General features: G+C 39.6%; 1 protein-coding gene across 1 annotated transcript; it reads left to right on the plus strand.

The window, feature by feature from the left end:
• Positions 1-408: 408 nt before the first annotated feature.
• On the plus strand, positions 409-12,236 carry CISD1 (CDGSH iron sulfur domain 1). Its single transcript, XM_054035998.1, has 3 exons — positions 409-524; positions 4,296-4,501; positions 11,849-12,236. Exons 1-3 carry the CDS (start codon positions 494-496, stop codon positions 11,936-11,938), a joined length of 327 nt encoding a protein of 108 aa, XP_053891973.1. The 5' UTR covers positions 409-493; the 3' UTR covers positions 11,939-12,236.
• The last annotated feature ends 6,946 nt before the right edge of the window (positions 12,237-19,182 follow it).

Here is a 19,182-nt window from a genome sequence, read left to right on the forward strand (position 1 = left end):
ATCTCAGATATAATTTTTAGTTTCTAGGTGGTGGAGAAAAGTCTGAAAACGGGACCCCTAAACAGCAAAAGCCTCATACAATGAACCAACGTGTTACTTTAGTCTCATGCTTTCCAGAGTCCTGGCTCATGCTAACAGAGCACTTGGGTGGGGAGGCTGCACAAGAGTCCACCGAGGCCTCAAGTCCCCCATGCTTGTAGGGCAGGGGTGCAGAGCTCTGCCTAAAATCCTGATGTTTGCAGGCGCGGGGCACGGGAGCCCGTTTCAGTTTCCATGCGCAGGCGGGAAGCAGCAGGATCCCGTTACCTAGCGGAGGTGACATGCGCAAGTCGCGCCCCTTCCTCCGCGCCCCAGCAGCACTGCCCCTTTAAGAGCAAGGCCCGCCGCTGCTATCGTGTGAGCTCCTGTACGCACGCGCAATTGTGTCTGAGCAGCCTTTGTGCCCTCTAGGCGTTCGGGAGGCTGGTGGCGAGGAGCGCTGGGTTCGGGAGCAATGGGGCTCGGATCGAACTCTTCCGTGCGGGGTAGGCGAGCGGGCGCCTGCGGGCAGGGGAGCAGCGGGATGGTGCGCTCCGCTGGGGGTTGTCTCCTGTCTGCTTGAAGCCTTCACAGTTCACTTCCAATTGCTCTGCTCGACCTCCCCTCCCCCCCCCCACCACCCCATTATTCTCACCTTGGAGCCCTTCCTGCTCCGGCAAGGAGTGTGTCTGAAATGCGGAAGGCTGGTATTCCACCAGTTCACCCCTATTTTTCAGGAGGGGCCTAGCTAGAATCTCTTGACCCTTATCCCTCTATCTTGCAGGTCATTGTAATAGCCGTGCAATAGCTGGGTGGTTATGTCGTGGTTATCACGATGCAGAGGAAGCGCTGACTGATCCACAGGAAAGGGACCCGTTTGCAAAAGGGTCTTGATTGCTTTGCAGAAGATGGGGCTTCCCTGGGAAATGCAGTGACCTTCACAGGCTCTCTTGTGCGTCTGACCCCTTCGTGCAAGAGTTTATCCCCCAAGCTTCTGATAACTACTACTAGGACATCATTAATCCAGCAAAATGGTTAAATCCACTGAGGTTTGGTATTATGTGTTTTTAATAGTATCTAGAAGCCCCAGGATTGGTCATTCATGGTCGTAGGTGCTGTACAAGCATAGCAAACTCCCTCTCTTTTACACACCAGTTTTTGCTTCTGAGCAGCCCTTTGGTGGGAGTTCTCTTACTAAAGAATCCTTTGAGTACGTTATTTTTTCTTCCTCAGACCATGTGCCCTGTAGTGGATGTGTGGCTTCTCTGCTGAAAACTAAGAAACTAGTGGCTGATTGATCTTCTCTTGAAAATCCCAGACTGCCTAGTTTTAAATTTAATTTTAAATTAAAAATGTTGGTGGCATTTCTCTAGCTTGTAGGATTTAAGAGCAGCATTTCTATTAGTGGCCATTAACCTCACAATGTTATTACCTAGCTAGTGTCATATTCTAGAGTAACTCAGCAAAAAGGTGAGGGAACTTTCTTATAGCTGTAGTCAGTAACCAGTGCTTACTATTGTGGGTTGTTGATTCATACTGCAAAATAACAAGAACCTTCCCAAAACTGAATAACTCAGTAGTAAAGCTGTAGTAAAATATAATTCTTGTATAACCTTGGCCGTAGGGGATCATGTGACTGGGTAGTGTTGATGAGCAGCCAAGTGAAGGTACTTCACTGTGAGATATAAGCCAGTTACATAAGTCTAAAATTTGGGATTAACGTGAAAAGTTTTTGGAAATCCTTGAAAACTACTGCGTAGTCTAGTCTGTGATTTAGAACAGTTTTAAAATCATTTAAAATAATTACATACGTGTCTATAGGCATTTAAAATTAAATGTGATGCAGTGCTCTTGTGTTCTTCTGGTCTTTGTAATCCTGGTTGAGTCTTTCTTCCATATAATACAGTTAAATTAAAAACTTTTCTTTCAATGGTCTGACTTGTTTCTTAAAGTAGCTTTCACGAGTAAGATTTGTTCTTGTTCAACCTTCATACATCTAGCATAGGATCTGTTAAGTAGGTTGGTGCAAACTCTTAAAATGAATAAATCTGTCTACTCAATTTGATTCTTCTCCCCCACTCTTCCCCCCCCCCCCAAATACCCATGAAAACAAACTAGTAGGTAGTAGTGGTGATGAAAACTGCTATAATGATTCTAAGAATAAAATGGTGAAGTTCATGGGAGTTTAAGCATTTTTGGTTGGCAGCATTTAAAACTAATTTTTTTTTTTTTTTTGGTGTGGAGAATGGCTTTGGATGGGTGGGGGGAGTATATGAGACTAAATTATTTTCATTTGGAAAGATGAATAATGCTAAATGTTACTAAGGCTTCTAATCTCAATGTTGGTAACTTATGTTTGCCTGGTCTTTTAAGGGGCTTTAATTAGTTAGAAACTTGTTGGATACAACTCTTGTTCAGAGGATGTAGCTAAAAAATTCATCTGTGATGAAGATAACAATGACAAATTGCAGAATCTATTCTTGATTTTGTTTGTCGTAACGAGTATCATAAGCAATCACACTTAATTGTGCATAGTCAAACCAATCTATGAACATTGTGTGGGATGCCAGGTGAGTGTGGGAAAAGTACATTTAATGATTAACATGAGGTCGTAATCTACTTCAGGAATGTCCAATTTGGCTCTTGAGGGCAAATATGGGTTTGATTACATTAGCACTTTCTTGGGGAAAACTTTTGTTGGTCGGGGAGTTGTGGGTGGTGGTTTTTGTTTTTGTTTTTTATAAACACCCCCGACTGACAAAAGCACCAGTGTGGACAGCCATGTGCTGGTGGGAGATGCTCTCCTGCCAACATAGCTACCGCTACTCATTAGGGGTGACTTAATTATGCCTGTAGGAGAGCTTTTTTTAAGAAGAAAAGTTGTCCTTGTAAAAGCTCTCCTCCTCCCCTGGAGGGGGGAGAGAGAAAACAGGAAGTGCGGAGCTGTTTCTAAGCTGCTGCTCCTTTAAACAGGGACCAGATACTGCAGAAGCAAAGGACTAGGTCCATGTAGCCTTCACAGGAGTGGGTGGGAAAAGGGAGAGAGCAAGCTGTCCAAAGCAAATGGTGCAAGAGGAACTGGTCTTGTGGCAGGAGCACTAGGAAGAGAGTAAGGAAAAGTCCCATAATAGAGGTAGGGATGTTAGGAATATGTTAACTGTTAGCATGTTTTATTCTCTAGGATTAGAATGAGGGTCTCCTACTGTATCATGTGATTGACATATCTTCTAAACCATAAACAATACAGGCTAACCAAGGCTGAAATTCCTAGTCTGAGATGGCTTTGGTGGCTATACCATAGTCACATGAGTGTCTTTTAAATCTGTGGAAAGAACCTTGTTGATATCAGATGCCCGTCTGATTTATGGATGAGCAATTGAGTCAGACAGTGTTTATGTATACAGTAGGAGAACATCTGAGTGGGACTGATCCCTCAAATTGTCCTGCTGCTAACTTTGTCTGGAGGGAGTGACTCCTGCCATTTCTAGAGCTGGGTGTTACGGCAACCAGGCAGGAGAATTCTGTGACAGTTGGGCAGAAATTCAGGGTACTTTCAAGTGGAAGACGCAAGGCAAAAACCTGAAAACAGGACCTTTTTTTTTTTTTTTTTTTTTTAAAGGTGGATTAATTGCAGAGAAGGACAATGATATCAAGTGAGACAAAGAAGAGTGCAAAGATGTAGAGATGCAGAGATGAGCATAAGATAACAGAAAAGTGAGAAATGGGGAGAAACATTTGTTTATATAAACAGTGTCTTTGAGAAACTCAAGACTTTAGTACAGATAAGACAGGTAGAACTTGTTTTTTTTAATGGCCTGTGAGAAATGCAGGTTCAGACTAGTAATGTTTTAGCTTTATTTCAGTTCCCTTTAAAAAAGTAAATAATTAAAAGTATTACAATTTTGTATTTATAATGTAAAATCAGTTCCTCTTGTGCCTAGTGCCTAGCATTCACTATCTTTAATTAAATGTATTTAAAGGAATACTGTAAACCAGTTATGAACAAATTTTGGCAGATTTTGTTTGTAGAGCTGTGTTGACATCATCAGTGATGCAGATGCCTGAGCAAAAAATAAATGGAAAGCCACATTAGTTCAATTTCCCCATAGGTTTCTCCTCTTTAATAGAAAGGGACAAATTAATTGGATGGGTGTGGGAAGAAAGCAGTTTTATTTTCAAAACTGTCCTTTAAGCACAAATATGACTCTGGGAGCTAAATTGGCAAAACCTTAAATGGAATATTTCATTCAATCTTTCTTTTTTATCTCTTGCTCTAGTTGAATGGGTTGCTGCAATTTCGTTAGCTGCAGGAGCAGCTGCTGTTGGATATCTAGCGTACACAAGATTCCTCTCTAAAGACAAATGCTGCAAGGCAATGGTAAATCTCCATATACAGAAAGATAACCCAAAGGTAGTCCATGCATTTGATATGGAAGATCTGGGAGAAAAAGCTGTGTATTGTCGTTGCTGGAGATCTAAGAAGGTGAGGGGGGAAAAATTTTAAATATCTGTTAATGTGCAAGAATCCTCTTAAGCTCTTCTCAGTTGTAGTATTTGATACTTGATCTGTTGAAGAAAACAAGCTATTATTAATTTAGAAGAATCTACTGTAGAAGTGAAATGTAGCAATTATGTAATCTACAAAACTAAAATGTAAAACATGTAGTTGTAAAGCTTCAGGTCTTCTTGTATACTGCATAAATGGTTTTAATAATAAAGGAGGGTGTTCAAGCCATTGATTCTGCAAAATGGCCAAGTAATTCTAGAGATCCTCATAGCTGGCAGGATTTAGTAATCACTCTACTAGCACAGGAACCCAACGCTTACTAGTTGACAATACCACTGTCCGTGAATCAGTGAGATCTGTCTGTAGGCCTAAATTATTGTCAGTATCTCCTGTAGATAACATTGGAATAAGTGGGAACTCAGGTTTTTGTTCTTGAGGTCAAGCTATGCATATAGCTCTTTAATTGCATGTTATTCTCAAGGAGTTCATTCATCCTTGTGTTAGAGAAAGAAGTGGGGGTGGGGAGCGGGAGGGATTATAATGCATAGAGACACAATTTCATTATTAATGTAGCATGCTGTGGAATATAAAGACTAAGGAAGTTTCTGATTTGGCTCGCTCTGCTACTGGTTCTCCTACAGTTTAAAATCCATAATGAGTGGCATAACAAGGAAACCGGTAAAACCACCAAAATCAAATCACATAGACCATCAGACCATTATTGAATAATCACTTTGTCACTGCCAATCTGGGACGGAAGCATGAGGGGTATTCAACAGCTAGTTGCCCCAGTTTTCTGTCAAATAGCTCTCTCTTCTGTCTGTATAGACTTCATGAACTTCAGTGTATCCATGCATTGAATCAAATCTTCTGAGTTGTAAAATGAGCTCATTCTTACTCTTTAATGTTGAACAGTTCTAATGTGCATTTCTCGCAAGTCTTAAATTTTACCTGAGATGTGACACATCTTTTTAATGTAATGTTGATGATGTTCTTAGAGTAAAACCAACATAACACTGTTTAGACAGGAATTAATTCACTTTTACCTAGCTGTTTTTTCTCTTAGCATTTAAGAGAATGTACAGCAAAAAAAGTGCCAGGTTGTCACCAGCACCACTAAAGTCTTCTGTGGGGGGTGTGTGTGTGTGTGTGTGTGTGTGTGTGTGTGTGTGTGACTCAATCATGAAGAAACAGCAGGATTCTAGGGCTGCCCCACCATTGTGATTTAAACAAAAAAAAAATAGTGTCGGATTAAAAACAGCTTGTACCTAAATTCTTAGGAACACTGTCTGGTGTTTAAACAGAACACAATGGACATACTAAACAGCAGAAATGTGAAGACCCTTTTTCCTACTCCTGGGAGAGTTCTGCACTACTGCATGTGTATAATTAATGAGCCATGTATATTTAATTTTTTGCGCAGAAAAAGCTTCTGCTGAAATGTTGCTGCAGTTCCCCCTTTGCCCATGAGAGGGCGCTGTGGTGCAAGAACAGTAGCAGCTCCCAGCAGAAAATAACTTCTGCAGTTCTGCCTTTTGCCCACCAGAGGGCGCTTTGGCGACAGAACACAGCAGCTTCCAGCCAGCTAGGGAAGATAAAGAGCCTGCCTTCTTCACAGCACTGGCCAGGTCAGGAGACAGGGGCTATGGGGAGACAGTCAGTGTGGGGTGCTGGGGGGTCAGATGGGGGCTCATATGGGCCAGTGGGGCAGGTCAGACTGGGATAGGGGCTGAATGGGATTGGAGCCACAGCGGGAGGGAGGTGCAGGGCCACATGGGGATGGGCAGATGTGCTGGACTGAGTGGTAGAGGCTAGAAGTCAGCCCAGATCTGCATGGGGGAAGCTCCTGAACAATCCCTTACCCCTCCTCCCCCCCCCCCCCCCCCCAAAAAAAAACAACAAAAACCACACATCCTGTTCCATACTTTTCCCACCCATATCCAGCAAGTTCACACCTAGGCTCCTTCCCAGATATTTACTTCCCTCTCCCTCACTCCTCCATTACCACTGACTCCCCCTAGCCTTTGCACTGCTTCTGAGGGGTGTAGGAAATACAGTTCTGTATTGTTTAAATGAATTATTCAGTTTGGTATTAATATACCTACTAAGGAATCGATGTGTCAAAAGACATATCCTGAATCTTTTTTTGTTGTCTGCATTGTTACAGACGTACTTGCTGACATTTATTTCGAAATAAATGACCAAAAATAATTGAAACTGGTGTGATTATATTGTGGTGTACTGACAGTAAAATATGCAGAATTTTAAAATATTGTGTGCAGGATCTTATATTTTTCAGTTGTAGAATTTTTAATGTTTGGTGCAGAATTCCCTGAGGAGTATCTTTTTGCATGTATTTTGGCTTAGACTAATCTGCTGCTTCAGTTTGAGTCATGAGCAAGTGAAAATGAAGCTGTAGTAGCATAATGCTTTGATGCTTGCAAACACTATGGGACAATGTTATGTTCACAAACATTTCTATGGACTTCAGGTTTTGTAAAGATAGCCTTTTGCAAATCTTAACTTGTGCCAAACTTGGACAAAGCAAGAGGGACAGTCTGTTCTATAGACTGAACTTCTAGTGTCACTGGATAGTTGTCTCCCTGCTTGTTCAATTCTTGTCTTTTCTGCTGAGGGCAGTTAGCAAAGATGACAACTGTGATGGTGGATTTTGTGATGTGGACGTTCCTCTGCTGGGCGTGGTATTAAAATGATAAAACTGAGGTCACTGAACAACCCTTAAATAGCAACAACTTCCAATCGCAGCCAATTTGAGCCAGATTAAAAGCAATGACCTACAAGTAAAAGGCCTGTTACGTTAGCAGTCTTCTGAAACCATCTGGTCTCCATCTACCAGTTCTGCTTTAGGAGATAGTCAAGATAAACAGTTCTGGGGATAGGGGATTTTAAGTTGCACTGTTCCTGCCTGGCAATTTCGTCCATAATTGTTCCCCAGCCCCCCCAGCACAAGATAACACAAAGGAAAGGTCATAAAACACAGGCAGGGGGATGGAGTGAGACCCATCGGTGTCTATTTCTAGTTCTGTTACTGACACCTCGTAAGTCTTTACCCAGTTCTAAAAAAGCCATTATTTACATCGCCACCTACAAATCTGTCAGCAAAGCTTATCTTTGCATTATGGTACTACAGTCCGAAGTCCATTACGGTTAGTCAACTCAATAATTCTTTGCAATCTAAAGTGTCGGTTATTTTGCTAGAGAATGTGAAGTCTGTGTCCTGGTTAGCTTACTCATTCTTACTCGTTCTTCAATGTTCTTTATCTTTTTACCAGGATGGAAGTGAATCTGTGGTACAGTCAAGCTGCATATCAAAGTTTGTGGTGGGGAGGGGAGGGGGAATTCAAAGCAGCTTTATATAACGCAGGGGTTTCTGGTGCAGCTTGAAAACTTCATGCTGTTTTTTCCTCATATGGATAGATACATACCTCATTCAGGCTAATTTTTACAATGTCAAATTACACTGAATATCTAATGTTAAGAAATAACATCTGAATGCAAACGTCATGTTTATCAAAGGTTGTATTAAAGTTGTTGGAATTTTAAGTCTGTATTTTTTCGTTTTATTTCCAATTTAGTTCCCCCTCCCCCATTCTTTTCCTTTGATCAAGGCCAAAGGATACATCCGGTTGAAAGGGAGTTAGTTTTTAAAAATGAATTGGGAGAAGTTCCTGGAACTGGTCCCATCATTCTGGGACTGTAACTTTCCACAGCGAAGCATGAAGGAAAGGGGGAAAGTTATAGAATAGTATCCCTCAGCTATGCAGAGGGAGACTTGGAGGGAATAAGATGGGTGGAAATGGTCTCTAGGAGAAGGGGAAACCTGAACTCTCAAGCGACTTAACACAGGGAGAACTTGTGACCCTGGGAGAATCTGGTGGGCTGGGGGAATCCCCCACTAGGATTACAAGGAAAGTTCTTGCTGGCCTTAAAGGACTCCAAAGACATTTTCTTAAATCAACTTCAGCCTTCCACAGTTTTCCCCTTAAATATATTTGGTCTCTCAAATATGCTATTAGAGATTTAATTAAAAAATTACCCTCTGTTATAAATCAATATAACAAAATACTAAATCTTCTTAACTAGTAATTGGGGGTAGATTTATTTATATTGTTCTTGTGGATGATAAATTAGATAACCAGTGGAGTATATTGGAATATATGTATCCTTCATAATTGATTTTCTTGACCCCAAAATATTGTGGGTTAGTATATCTCTTCACATACTTTATATGAAATTTCTACACTCGGTTTGGATGACATGCAAGGGTTCCCATTGGCTCTTTAATTTGAGGCTATTTGTACTTTTCTGAGACTGAAAGGTGCAAAGTATCAATTGTGCAAGGATTTCTCATCTAATGTTAGAGTTTGGCTTGAGTGGCAGGCTATGAGCTCACAATATGTAGTTAGGAGTTTGGCGTCACATCAGCCAGCCCAAGCTTCATAGTTAATGCAGCAATTTCAGTGGGAAGGAGCATCTCAGCACTGAACAATACTCCCCCCGCCGCCCCCCCCAATCCATTGGATCCTAAAAACTCTAATATGGTCTGCTTAATTCACAAGGTATAGGACAGGTGCTGTGTGGTATAGGGGTTTACTGTCTACACTATTTCATAGTATCAGTGGTGATAGAGAATGAAGAGGGGATTTTTTGGGTGTGGTGTTTGGTTTTTTTTTTTTTTTGTTTGTTCTTCCTCTCTTGGGTGTCTCAGTGCATCTGCTCTTCACTATCAAAGAACTGTGAAGGAAAACTTAAGGGATGTTAAACAAACTGGATATACTGTAATCAAGCTTTATGGTTGAAAATATTCCTATGCTGTACATGTCGGTGACAGATATATTTAAGCTAGTATGTCATGTTGCCATGATATTTATAGTATAATGTTTAAGTGCTTAAATATCCTTGTGGTTTACTAAGGGGATGTTTACATTAGTCTCTTCTTCCCCCCCCCCCCCCCCTTAAAATACCCTGTCACTGGTGCAGTTTGATCAGTGGTATAACTTTCTGAGCACTGGTGCTGGCTGGCTGCTGGTGTCTTCACCACCATCTTAACTAATGCAGGTGTAGAGGATATGTTAGCTAAAATGTCAATGGTTGCCAGTACCTTGTTCAAACTGGGACGCCTACTGATAGCAGTCAGAGTGGGGGAAACTCCCCCCCTCCCCCCCCCCCCCCCAAGTCAGAGCCTTTACATTGATAACACTTAAAGCTAAAAACAACTTGAGCATCAAGAAACAAGTTAATCAGGATGCCCTCAAACACCCGTGCTTCTTATATCCTAATCCCATTCCAACATACTTTAAAGTTGTTTCAACAGGGAAGTCCAGTCTAAATCAGTGTTGGTAACATTTGTCTAAGCGGAAGCTTACTGAATGTCTGCATTAAAGGGATAGCCATATTGTCAGAGCTGAAATTCTAAGAATAACCAATCACAAAGCAAGCTTATTTTCCTGATTCTGAAAAATGCCAGCCCTCTCAAATAATGGCCACAACACAGGCTGAGAGTGTGTGTGTGTGGGGGGGAAGCCTCTAACTTCTAAGAACATTATTCTGCCAAAAGTGTCTTGTGTAACTTGAAGATACTTCCTTGGTTATGATTTCAAAAAGAGGAATGATAACATGCAGATTTAGAGTTCTCCCCTGTGTGTTGCTGTTAAATCTAGGTTTTTAAACTTTCTGGTTGAGTGAGGGGTGAGGTAGGAATTATTCTTACATAAGACATACCATTGTATTAGATGAAATTTGGTTTTTCATTTCACCAGTAGCTTTGGGTGAATTAATGAGCATTTAATCAAACACTCTGGTTGCCTTGAAGTTCTGCTGAGTATTAGTCAAGTCAGTCAAAGTGACTGATTTGGTGGTAAAGATAATTTATGATGCAGGAATATTGGTATTCTGTAAAACGTTTGTTTACTTGGAGCTTCCATTTGTAGCATTGGTTATTGTCATTCTGCAACTATCTCCTTATCAACTGTTTAACAGTGTCCACAAACCATCCTGGAGCAGTTAAAGACGGTCTGGCTTAACTCCCGTTGACTTTGGATATTTGCTTGGGCACAGGAGATGGCTGTTTAACCACCTCCCAACAGCTACGTTGCTACACCTAACTAACGGAGTTCTGCTGTGGGTTTTGCTTTAGGTGGAGAGTGTCTTATTTCCCTGATATAGCAAGAAAGAATTTAAAAATGGCTTCTATAAAGAAGCCGGGATCTAAAGGTTTTTACCAGATCTAAACTAGAAACCGTTGCCAGTATAGTAATGTCTAGGGTGACCAGATGTCCTGATTTTATTGGGACAGTCCTGATATTTGGGGCTCTTTCTTATAGGTGCCAATTACCCCCACCCCGTCCCGATTTTTCACACTTGCTATCTGGCCACCCTAGCAATGTCAATGATCTCTTAAACAACCAAACACTCTACGGTGGCAAAAATCCTAGTGTGGATGCAGCTATACCAACAAAAGGACTTTTATGGGGTGGGAGTAGGGGAATGGTATGGCCCAGGTCATTTGGGGAACTGACTAGCTATACAGGCAAAAGAACTTTTATCAGTATAAGCTGTGTCTCCACTAGGAGGGTTTGCTGGTAGCTATACTGACAAACCTGTTCTAGTGTAGGCAAGGACCTACTTTCCTTCCTTAAGAGAGGATCCAGAAACTGAGACACTTGTGCAAACCTTTGGTAATCTTCACTGCACTCCAGAGCCCTCCCTATGGAATGGGGAGTGATGTGGGGGAGCTGAAAAGGAAGTTTTGAGGCCAGCCTAGGCTGCTGCTTTCTGACTAGGGTCTGAGATTGGAACTCTAAAGTGCATTGTGAGTTGGGGTGGTTTCCCTAGTTACAGTGCTCCTGTAAAAAGCAATAGAGGGTCCTGTGGCACCTTTAAGACTAACAGAATATTGGAGCATAAGCTTTTGTGGGTGAATGCCCACTTCATCAGATGCAAGCAATGGAAATCTCTAGAGGCAGGTATAAATCAGTCTAGAGATAACAAGGTTAGTTCAGTCAGGGAGGGTGAGGTGCTCTGCTAGCAGTTGAGGTGTGAACACCAAGGGGGGAGAAACTGCTTCTGTAGTTGGATAGCCATTCACAGTCTTTGTTTAATCCTGATCTGATGAACACGTAAACATGTCTAGCAAATATTAATTTAAGTTCTTGCGATAACACATTTGAGGTAAGGTACCACTTACATTGTAAATGTATCTTTACCATGTGAAGTCATTTTCATAATTTAGGGATTATATTTCCTTCTCACCTAGTGTTAGATGCACCCATTCTTTAATACTGTACTTCTCTTCTTTTTCAGTTTCCAGTGTGCGACGGTTCTCACACAAAGCACAATGATGAAACTGGGGACAATGTTGGGCCTCTGATCATCAAGAGAAAGGAAGCATAAACTGGATGGTTTGAGGCCATGATTTGTCACATTATCTGCTTATTTGTAATTGGAGTAAAGATAAATTCTGTCTTAGTCATGTCACTGAAGATTTTTGGGTGTGGTACAAAGCAGGCTCCAGCATGTATATTTCATGGTGCTTGTCTTGTTTTAAACACTACATATGTATGTTAAATACTCATGTCTTAAGGCTATTTCTGTCTCATGAACTGTATGTCCATTTTCATTAAGTATGGAATTAAAGTGACAATTGTACTCAGAACTGTATGAAGATAATATATTAAATTATTTTCAAATACTTGTTTCTACTAGAAAACTATCTTTAAGTAGAACAACAAATTCCTCAGTGAATAATATTTAATCTGAAACTATAGAAAAGGTGACTAACATTCAGATCAAATGAGATTCTGTTGAAAAGGCATTAATGGCAGAAAAGAAATCATGGTACCAAGTGTATGAAATGTAACTTACTGTATCCACAAAGTGTAGTGCATACAGTGATTAAGAATAATATGCTGTTTAAGACAGTTGTACATTACAACTTCAGTAAAAATCCAAGTTAAAACACTAAGAATAAACAAAAGGCTTACTATAAGAATATATCAAAAATTAAGTAGGTAGGGTCATATTTACTGCAAACAGTCCATTACTCTACTAAAATCAATGGAGCTACACCAGAGTTGAATTTAAACCTTTGTGTGTGGTGTTTAGAGTTGTAGAAGTGTCTTTTTTTTGGGGGGTGAGATACGGATTAGGAAGGGGTGTGTGTACATGAGACCGGGTTCTTTTTTTAAAGCACAACTTTATATGCCAGAGAATGCCTTACTAAATTTTCCCTATTAGGGCATGTTCATATAAGCTTTTTTTTCCCCAAAACTTCAGCCACTGGTGGTGGTTTGGCACACCTCTTCTGTCATTGAAAATTTGCTTCCCATTACACATGGGACAGATGAACCATAAATTCAGTTTACTGCATATTCATCCCCACTTACACAAATACACACAAAGCATTTTTGAAAAGAAAAGCCCAGGATTTGGATTGGAGGAGGGCGTGGGAGACAACTTCATATTAGACCCAGCTCTCATAACTCAGTGAAGAGTGATGTGTACTCAGTAACTTGACATGCTATGCAACCCTGACTTACTAGTGCCCAGAAAGGGGGTGACTATCGGAGCTAGGGAAATCTGCCCAGCATTGTTCAGTAGGACAGAATTTAACCAAGGTCCTGTATGTACCCTCTATCTTGTCACTGAAGTGGATCTTTGAGGGTGGGGGTGATGAGATTGCTTATCTTCTCTGAGACACAAAGTAGCAACTTTGGGGACAGGGTGTCAGAGAGAAACTGCAATAGCCAGTGGGCCAAATTCTGCACTCCACAGAAATTGAAAGGAAAGAACTTGACCCACAGTGAGAGGTGTTTTAAGATTTCAGCAGAGGTAGAGTTTAAGCAAATTAACTAATTTCTATCTGAGACTACTAGGTGAAGCTATGATCAAATAATGTTGTTTCCACCTTCTTTTCCTGTTTTGCCAAGTAAAGGTGTAAGATACTTTTACTATGTGTGTATCAGCATCAGATAAGGGTAAAAAAATTCCACAAAACAGTGATTTCATCCAAAACAGGAGCTGTTAGCTTTAATGAAAGTATATCACTGCAGAATTAAGTTTCTTTATTTCTCAAATACACAGTAGGACTGATATAGTGATTATCTGCCTAGTAGAAAATACAGGTGTTGCACTTAGTACTTTTTTCTAAAGGAAAATTACTTTGTAGATACACTGTACCAAAAGATTACTGTAGCTAAAAACTTGTGTTCATGTCAGGTAGTGTGGAAAGAAATAACAGAATTAAAACCTGAATGAATAAAATACCATTCGATGTTTTAAAGACTGTTTCAATAATTCAAGTTCAAAAATTTCAAGATGAGTCCCCTAGTTGTAAAATGACTTCCAGGAGTCTATCAGTAAAATATTTCCTTTTGTTTTAGGGTAAGGGGAGTTAATTTAGTAAAGCTTTTTGGGAAGATTGGCTAAGCCAAATTCTATGCTGCTTTACATCCTGTGCATTTGTATGAAAATAGAGCAGTTGGAAGAAATGCCATGTTTATTAACTTTGCCATAAAATGACTAAATGAATATTTCTGTAGTTTGATGCAAATACAGCTAACTTCTTAATGTGCTTGCCACCAGATGTTACCTCTGTGGTTCTTTTGAACTTGGTAATGAAAAGAAATACTAAGTGAACTTATTTGCTGGCTATCCTGACAAACAGAAGTGAAAAACACTATATATAAACTAGGGTAACTTTTTTTTTTTTTTTTTTTTTTAAATAAGGAAACTGTCTGAATGCTTCCCTCCTGTGTACTGTATTTGCTTTTGAGTCTGTTTTTTGACATTCTGCTCACACAACTGAGGATGAAAAGTGAACTGTGGCTCTAAAAACTAACATGTTTAGTGGCCATAAAGAATGTAAACAGTGCTACTGTAAAGTTTTGAGAAATTATATTGTAAAAGAGTAGTTTTCATACCTCGTCAAAAGTCAGGTCTGTCATGTATAACTTTCAGATTTGTGGCATGGAGAAACACTTCTTTTGAGGTTAAATTTGGTTTAACTTCCATATTTGATAACTTTCTACATCTTCCTCTTTTTGGAAAGAAATCAACACAAATTAAAGTACCAATCCTGTAACAATGTATATGCATGAGGACCCATTCACCAGAATAATTGTCACATATTTAAGTGTTTACAGGATCAAGATCTTAGGGAAATGTGACTTCACTACAATCCTCTTGCTAACACTGTGTCTATTACTCATCAATTGAAATAGACAGCTTAGTTTTCTAAATTAAGCTACCTGCTGCTACTGTAGTTCAGAATCTTAAAACCACTGTAGATGAAACAGGACAATGAAACTTAATTTTTCAAGGGTTTACAACTACATTATTTAAAAGTTCATTGATTCAAAACTTAGTATACAAGATAGCTATACTTCTTGTGGTTATCAAACCTAAAGTCAGTTTTAGACAAGAAATGTGGAGTGGGATCCTGGATCCCAGTATCTCCCCTTGAGATACTGTGCTTATCATAATCTGCCCTTGCAAACTTCTTGAGTAGGTGAATAGTCAGTCACTGCAGTTTTGACCTCTATTGCTCAAAATATGCAGTTAATGTATGATAAAGCTTGGAACAAAGATACAGAACATGTAAAAGTTTGTATAAATGGAAATTAAATGAAGAATACTTCAGTACCAGAGTGAAATAAGAGGAAACCAGAAAAAGGAGTTATGGAGTACAATTTATATATCATGATCTACAAAAGGTTGTCACCTGTGTCTGAGGTCCATACTTGGGCAAATTCTAAAGGAATTCTGTCAAAAGGACAGAATAAGGATTGTAGGATTTGATCCTACATTACTTTTAGTTTAATTTCAGGCAGCTAGTAGAGGAGTTTAGAGCTCCAGAGAAGCCTGCCATTGCTACAATGTTTAAATAAAACTATATGCATCAATTTTGGGGGAATGAGATGACCTATTCAAAGTCATGAATACATTTTCAGGTGATGGAATCCTTCCAGATAGTGTTTTTTTTTTATTTTTTTATTTTTTTTTAGTTTTACAACCTATACAGGGTTCAAAATGTTAGCTTCCTTTAAGAAATGCATGTATATGGTAGAGGAGAGTGATAAGTCACTTTTTAGAGCAGTGAATTCTCATGGTTCTAGGGTTCCATACTAGCCCTAGAGGTAAGGTTTTCAGTATATGATTTAAGCATTAGTGCCGATTGAATTCACAAGAGCTATGAAATTCTAGAGTTGAAAGAAAAACTGCAATCATTGATGGTTCTGTAACTAATTATAATTTACTAGATAAGAAAATGTTTTAAAATGAACATGTTTAGAAATAACCTAACTGGGCACAGTCTCACAGAGCTATTGATAAAAATGGCATCTTTTACTATTTGAATAGAGGGGAAAATTGAGACTTTAACCATTGGGAAAAAGGGGGGAGGAAGGAAGCAAGGCTCCCTCCCCTCTGTAGGGCCCTGTTCTCAGGTAAATACCTGGGGGAAAAAAAACTGTACACTTCAAGATAAGTCAGTTTATATGAATTTAATGTGCTTAAAATTAATGGATTTTTTAAAATAGGAGAGAACATCTGTGCTATAGTAGACTATTCCTGGCATGGGGTCCTTAGCACTGGTACTGGCAGAGTCTGATGGGGGTTTCACAGCTGGGGGGTGGGGGCAGTCTTTGTCTTTTCAGGCTGATGTACTGAGGGGAAGTGGGGGGGAGTTCCCCAGCCAGGATCTAATGTTGATCCCATGGCAGCCTCCATATGATGTTTCCTGAGGCGGAGAGTCTGGTTCTCCCCATTATGGGCAGGAAAGGAGAGGCAGATACTGCATTTAGACGCAATATGGGCTTCCTCCAAGCAGTACAAACAGCACTGGTGCTCGTTGCTGATGGAAAACGAGCGAGGGCAGGAAGCACAGGTTTTGAATCCCAGTGTCTTCAGCATAATCCAATACCCAGGTCTGAGTACTGGAGGTGGGGTGGGATCTATATGTAAAATTTAGCCAGAAACACCACTGAAGCAGCACCCCAACTCCTAAATCTGGTACAAAAGAACATAGCAAACAGAAAACAAAAAAAGTAAACGCAGAACTAAAATCTAAACTATGAACAATAATAATGCATTTTTTTGAAAAATGCGTCACAAGGATGATAGGAGAGTAGAAGCCTCGACTCGGATCATGCGGCGGTGAGAAGGAACTGGAGATACCTATTGCTCGCCGTGCCCTGGGTAAGACCATGCTGTGGCACAGGGCGTATGTGCAGACTGCTGAACACTACTACTTTCAAAAGGTCTAGCTCTGGCCATATGGTGCATGTGCATAACCCTCAGTGGAATACAGGTAGGGACCACACATCTTGAAGAACCTTCTGTTATAGGTGAGTAACCTCATTTTCCCCTCATGAGGAAGTACTAGTGTGGTAAATACAGCACTATTGCATGACCACTGTGATGCCTGAGTAACACTTTTTGATGGGGGCAAGAGGCTAGACACAGCACTGAGCATAAGGAAGAGAAGGAAGAGGAAAAGAAAGAGAAATGATGGGGGGCGGGGAAGACTACAGAAGATTTTACACATACCATTTTTAGGGGGTTGCAGGAAGGATTAAGCTAAAGGGCAAGAAATTATTTCTGTTCTGTATACGTTCTGTTTCATTCTGTCTCTATAGCATGTAGCATAATTTGTATAAAATATTAACTGTGGATGGTATGCAACTCTTTCTTCAACTTTTGAGTCTTGGGCAACTTAAAATTATATTTAGCAGTCCAGAGTCTTATCTCAGCTGTGCCTTTGTAAATTTCTATTACTCCCATTAAAGTTGGTGAAATTAATCCAGATTTACATCACTGTAGCTGAAAGCAGCATCTGACCTGTCTTTCTCATACATTGTATATGACAGACTATTGAAAAGGTTGATGCATCAAGGAAATTTGCACTTTGATATAGAAGGGAAAAATATGAAAAACACTGAGGGTTATTTCTGAGATTAGCCCTTTTTAATACCTTGAATAATTCACTATACCCTCTTTCTGATGTGACATTGGACTGTTCTTGGTCTGGTATTTTTCATTTTTTGTCATGCAACCTACAGCTTTCCTTCTGCAACTCCAATGAATTATAAACATAATAATCCCTCCTCTTCAGCAATCACAGAAAAGGAAAACAGAAGTTTCATGAAAGCTGCAGAAGTGATACCATAAATGTGCAAAGTTTTAAAAACTCAGCATATTGCAAGAATCAGTACAGTAGCTGGAATGTTTTTGCAGTTTAGTAAGCTGGCAAAAGAAGCTGAATATGAATAATAAGTTCACTTACTACATGACTTTTTTCAAATAGTTTTCTGTATCTGGCAAATATTACCTTACATGGATAAAACTCACTAAAACACACTGCCTGTTTGCTCCTGCAAAGCTTGCAAAAAGCTCCAGTCTTTGGGCCCAATCAGACTTTCACTGCAATCACTGTTAAAACTCCTATTGTTTTCAAAGGGAGCAGGATCATGCCCTGTGAGTCTTAATCTTGACTCCAACAGACTGTGTAAAGTTAGTTCCCTGAAAGTTAAATGGTATTTTAAGGATTAACATTCTATCACTTTATATGCAAAAGCACCTATATAAAATCCTGAGTACTTTCAGCTTTGTTTATACCAGGTATCAGCCTTTTCAGACAGCTGAACTTGCTATTTAGTTTTACTCTGAATTGACCCAATGAAACTGACCTTTGCAAACAGACAGCTAGAAAGCCTCTTTAACAACTTCTTAATATAGTAGGCCTTGATCATTTTAAGTGAATGGTGATTATTACCTTAGGTAATGCTAAAGCAGCAGGATATGACTTTGAAAATATAGTCATACAAATGTAAACACAAAACTATTACACCTGCCACAGCAAATGCCTTTAGCACTCATTGCAAGGCAGTGATAGAGATATGAGGCTGTACTTCAGAGATACATGGGTTAAGAACTTCATTTAGAAATTCAAAGAACAACTTGGAGTACTTTGTAGCTAGCTGTAATATTTCAACATGGAAGTCAAGATGAGGAGTAGCTTAAAGTCATTATAATGTACATATTTGAAAAAGAAATATAGAATAGTGAAAATATCTTTCATTAGGGTATCAATGTTACAAAACTTTTATTGCCATGTTTTGAAGTTTGAGACAATTTAAAAAAAGAAATAAAAGATTAAAGAATTTGAACATATATTTGTAGAAGGGTTTAATTTTGAGGCATTTGGATTCTACACTAGACAAATTATGGCTTAATTCCTTAAATTGGACTAATATATCAGTGCTATTTCCGACATTTGCCTTTTAGGCTTTGATCCTGCAAACACTTACACATATGCTTAATTCTACTCCCTTGAGTTAAAGTGGACAACTCACAATAGTAAAGTTAAACGTGTATGTTTGTAGGATTGCCTGGGGCCTTACTCAAACACCAAAAGTGTCAAAAGAATTTGAAGAGCAGAATAATGTTCTAAAGATGTTTTCTATTGCTCTGATGTTCATGGGTTTTTAATACAAATTTCAAAATACTGATAGTGGCTATTAAATTACTAGGGAAAAATGGGGATAGAAAATAACATTTCCTTAATAAGTAGGACCAAAAAGTCTAATGGCATCACATTGCATTGTCACTGGGGAGATCCAGGATTGGCTGTAGAGAAT

This window comes from Malaclemys terrapin, chromosome 7 (genome assembly GCF_027887155.1).
Source record: "Malaclemys terrapin pileata isolate rMalTer1 chromosome 7, rMalTer1.hap1, whole genome shotgun sequence".
NCBI lineage: Eukaryota > Metazoa > Chordata > Testudines > Emydidae > Malaclemys > Malaclemys terrapin.

What these genes read in the sequence shown, in the direction of transcription:
- CISD1 (XM_054035998.1), top strand. Translation starts at nt 494, where the DNA reads ATGGGGCTCGGATCGAACTCTTCCGTGCGGG. An exon ending in ATCGAACTCTTCCGTGCGGG is followed by an intron (nt 525 to 4,295) that starts GTAGGCGAGCGG and finishes CTCTTGCTCTAG; the next exon opens with TTGAATGGGTTGCTGCAATT. An exon ending in GTTGCTGGAGATCTAAGAAG is followed by an intron (nt 4,502 to 11,848) that starts GTGAGGGGGGAA and finishes CTTCTTTTTCAG; the next exon opens with TTTCCAGTGTGCGACGGTTC.